Source organism: Tigriopus californicus, chromosome 11, assembly GCF_007210705.1.
Source record: "Tigriopus californicus strain San Diego chromosome 11, Tcal_SD_v2.1, whole genome shotgun sequence".
Classification (NCBI taxonomy): Eukaryota; Metazoa; Arthropoda; class Copepoda; order Harpacticoida; family Harpacticidae; genus Tigriopus; species Tigriopus californicus.
In genome coordinates, this window is record NC_081450.1 from 15,185,261 (window position 1) to 15,186,417 (window position 1,157).

The window sequence follows — 1,157 nt, forward strand, 5'->3', positions numbered from 1 at the left end:
AACGAACGAACGAACCAACCAACCAACGAACCAACCAACCAAACGGTGGTCCGAGATTTCAAGATCCCCTTTGGAGTATTTGAAATGTACACAAAATGTGGCGTGGCAATCATGACTCGAAACCAGGCCAAGGTGGTTGGTAGCGATGGTCGAGAATAGACTTGGACGAATGCGTGCATGCATGATGCCATTGAATAAGCCGGAAAGAGTGCTTCGACATGACCTCTTCCGATTTGCTAGCATGAGCATAATTGTGTCAAGTGGAACAGGTATCAAATAACAGAAGTTCTTGCTTGGCATTCGGCTATGTTTCGTGCTCTAGACACGGATGGGGAGAGAAAATGTTCTCATTTTTAGATTATATAAATGGCCCTCGTCATCAACAGGTGTTCTCCTGCATGTCCTTCCCCTCACATGTTTGTTGTTGTAACGTGCTCGTTGGCAGAATGATTTCAAAAATATATCACATTGACTTTGTTTCACCACTCAATGTCTAGTAAGTAAAATATATATGTACATATGTCGGTTTAAACTGAAAATTACCTTGACTGGATGAATTTGCAGAAGCTCCGGAGGGAGTGGCTTGAGTCGAGCCGAGCAAGCTCTTAATATCACGGCACAATTGCTCTGAGTTCGATATCACAATTTGTTTTTTGTTATTGTTCTCCTCTGCGTTCTTATCGTAGAGGATTTCGATGTCGTCGTCATCGTCATCAAAGAATCCGGACTCGTCCGAATTCCCAGCCTTACGTTTCTCGTCCTCGAGTGACGTGTCGCTCTTCTTGAGGTTCGCACCGCACAGAGTGTTTGGTCCCGCACCCATTTCCCGCACCCGACAGGGGGTATTGGGCTCCATGGGCGTGTCACTGAGAGGCAAAGTGGCCTTGGGACCCTGGGGTGTTGTCACTGAATCGGTCTCCCTGTTCGAGTGTCCTTCTTCCTCCACTATGGCCAAGCGACCCATGGTGAAGATTTTCAAGGTCGGACTTCCAGACCTCCACGGTCTGTCCCTCTGGCTCTATGTGGCCTTCTCCTGCGAGATAGCCGTCGTTCCCGACTTGGTTAGAAAGCCGAGGGCAAATTGTGTCGAAGTGAGTATGGAGGACAGACAGAATTTCTCGTCTTGTTCCACCGGCGGAGAGTTTCCTTCGCTCAGC

The 1,157-nt window shown here is 48.0% G+C and overlaps 1 protein-coding gene across 1 annotated transcript in view; it reads right to left on the reverse strand.

The window, feature by feature from the left end:
* Nucleotides 1–1,151, reverse strand: part of LOC131891207 (ribosomal protein S6 kinase alpha-5-like) — an 11,395-nt gene extending 10,244 nt beyond the window's left edge. The window contains exon 1 of the mRNA XM_059240730.1: nt 544–1,151. Within this exon, the coding sequence (XP_059096713.1) occupies nt 544–964 (421 nt within the window). The 5' untranslated portion in view covers nt 965–1,151. The remainder of the gene's footprint in view (nt 1–543) is intronic.
* Nucleotides 1,152–1,157: the final 6 nt, after the last annotated feature.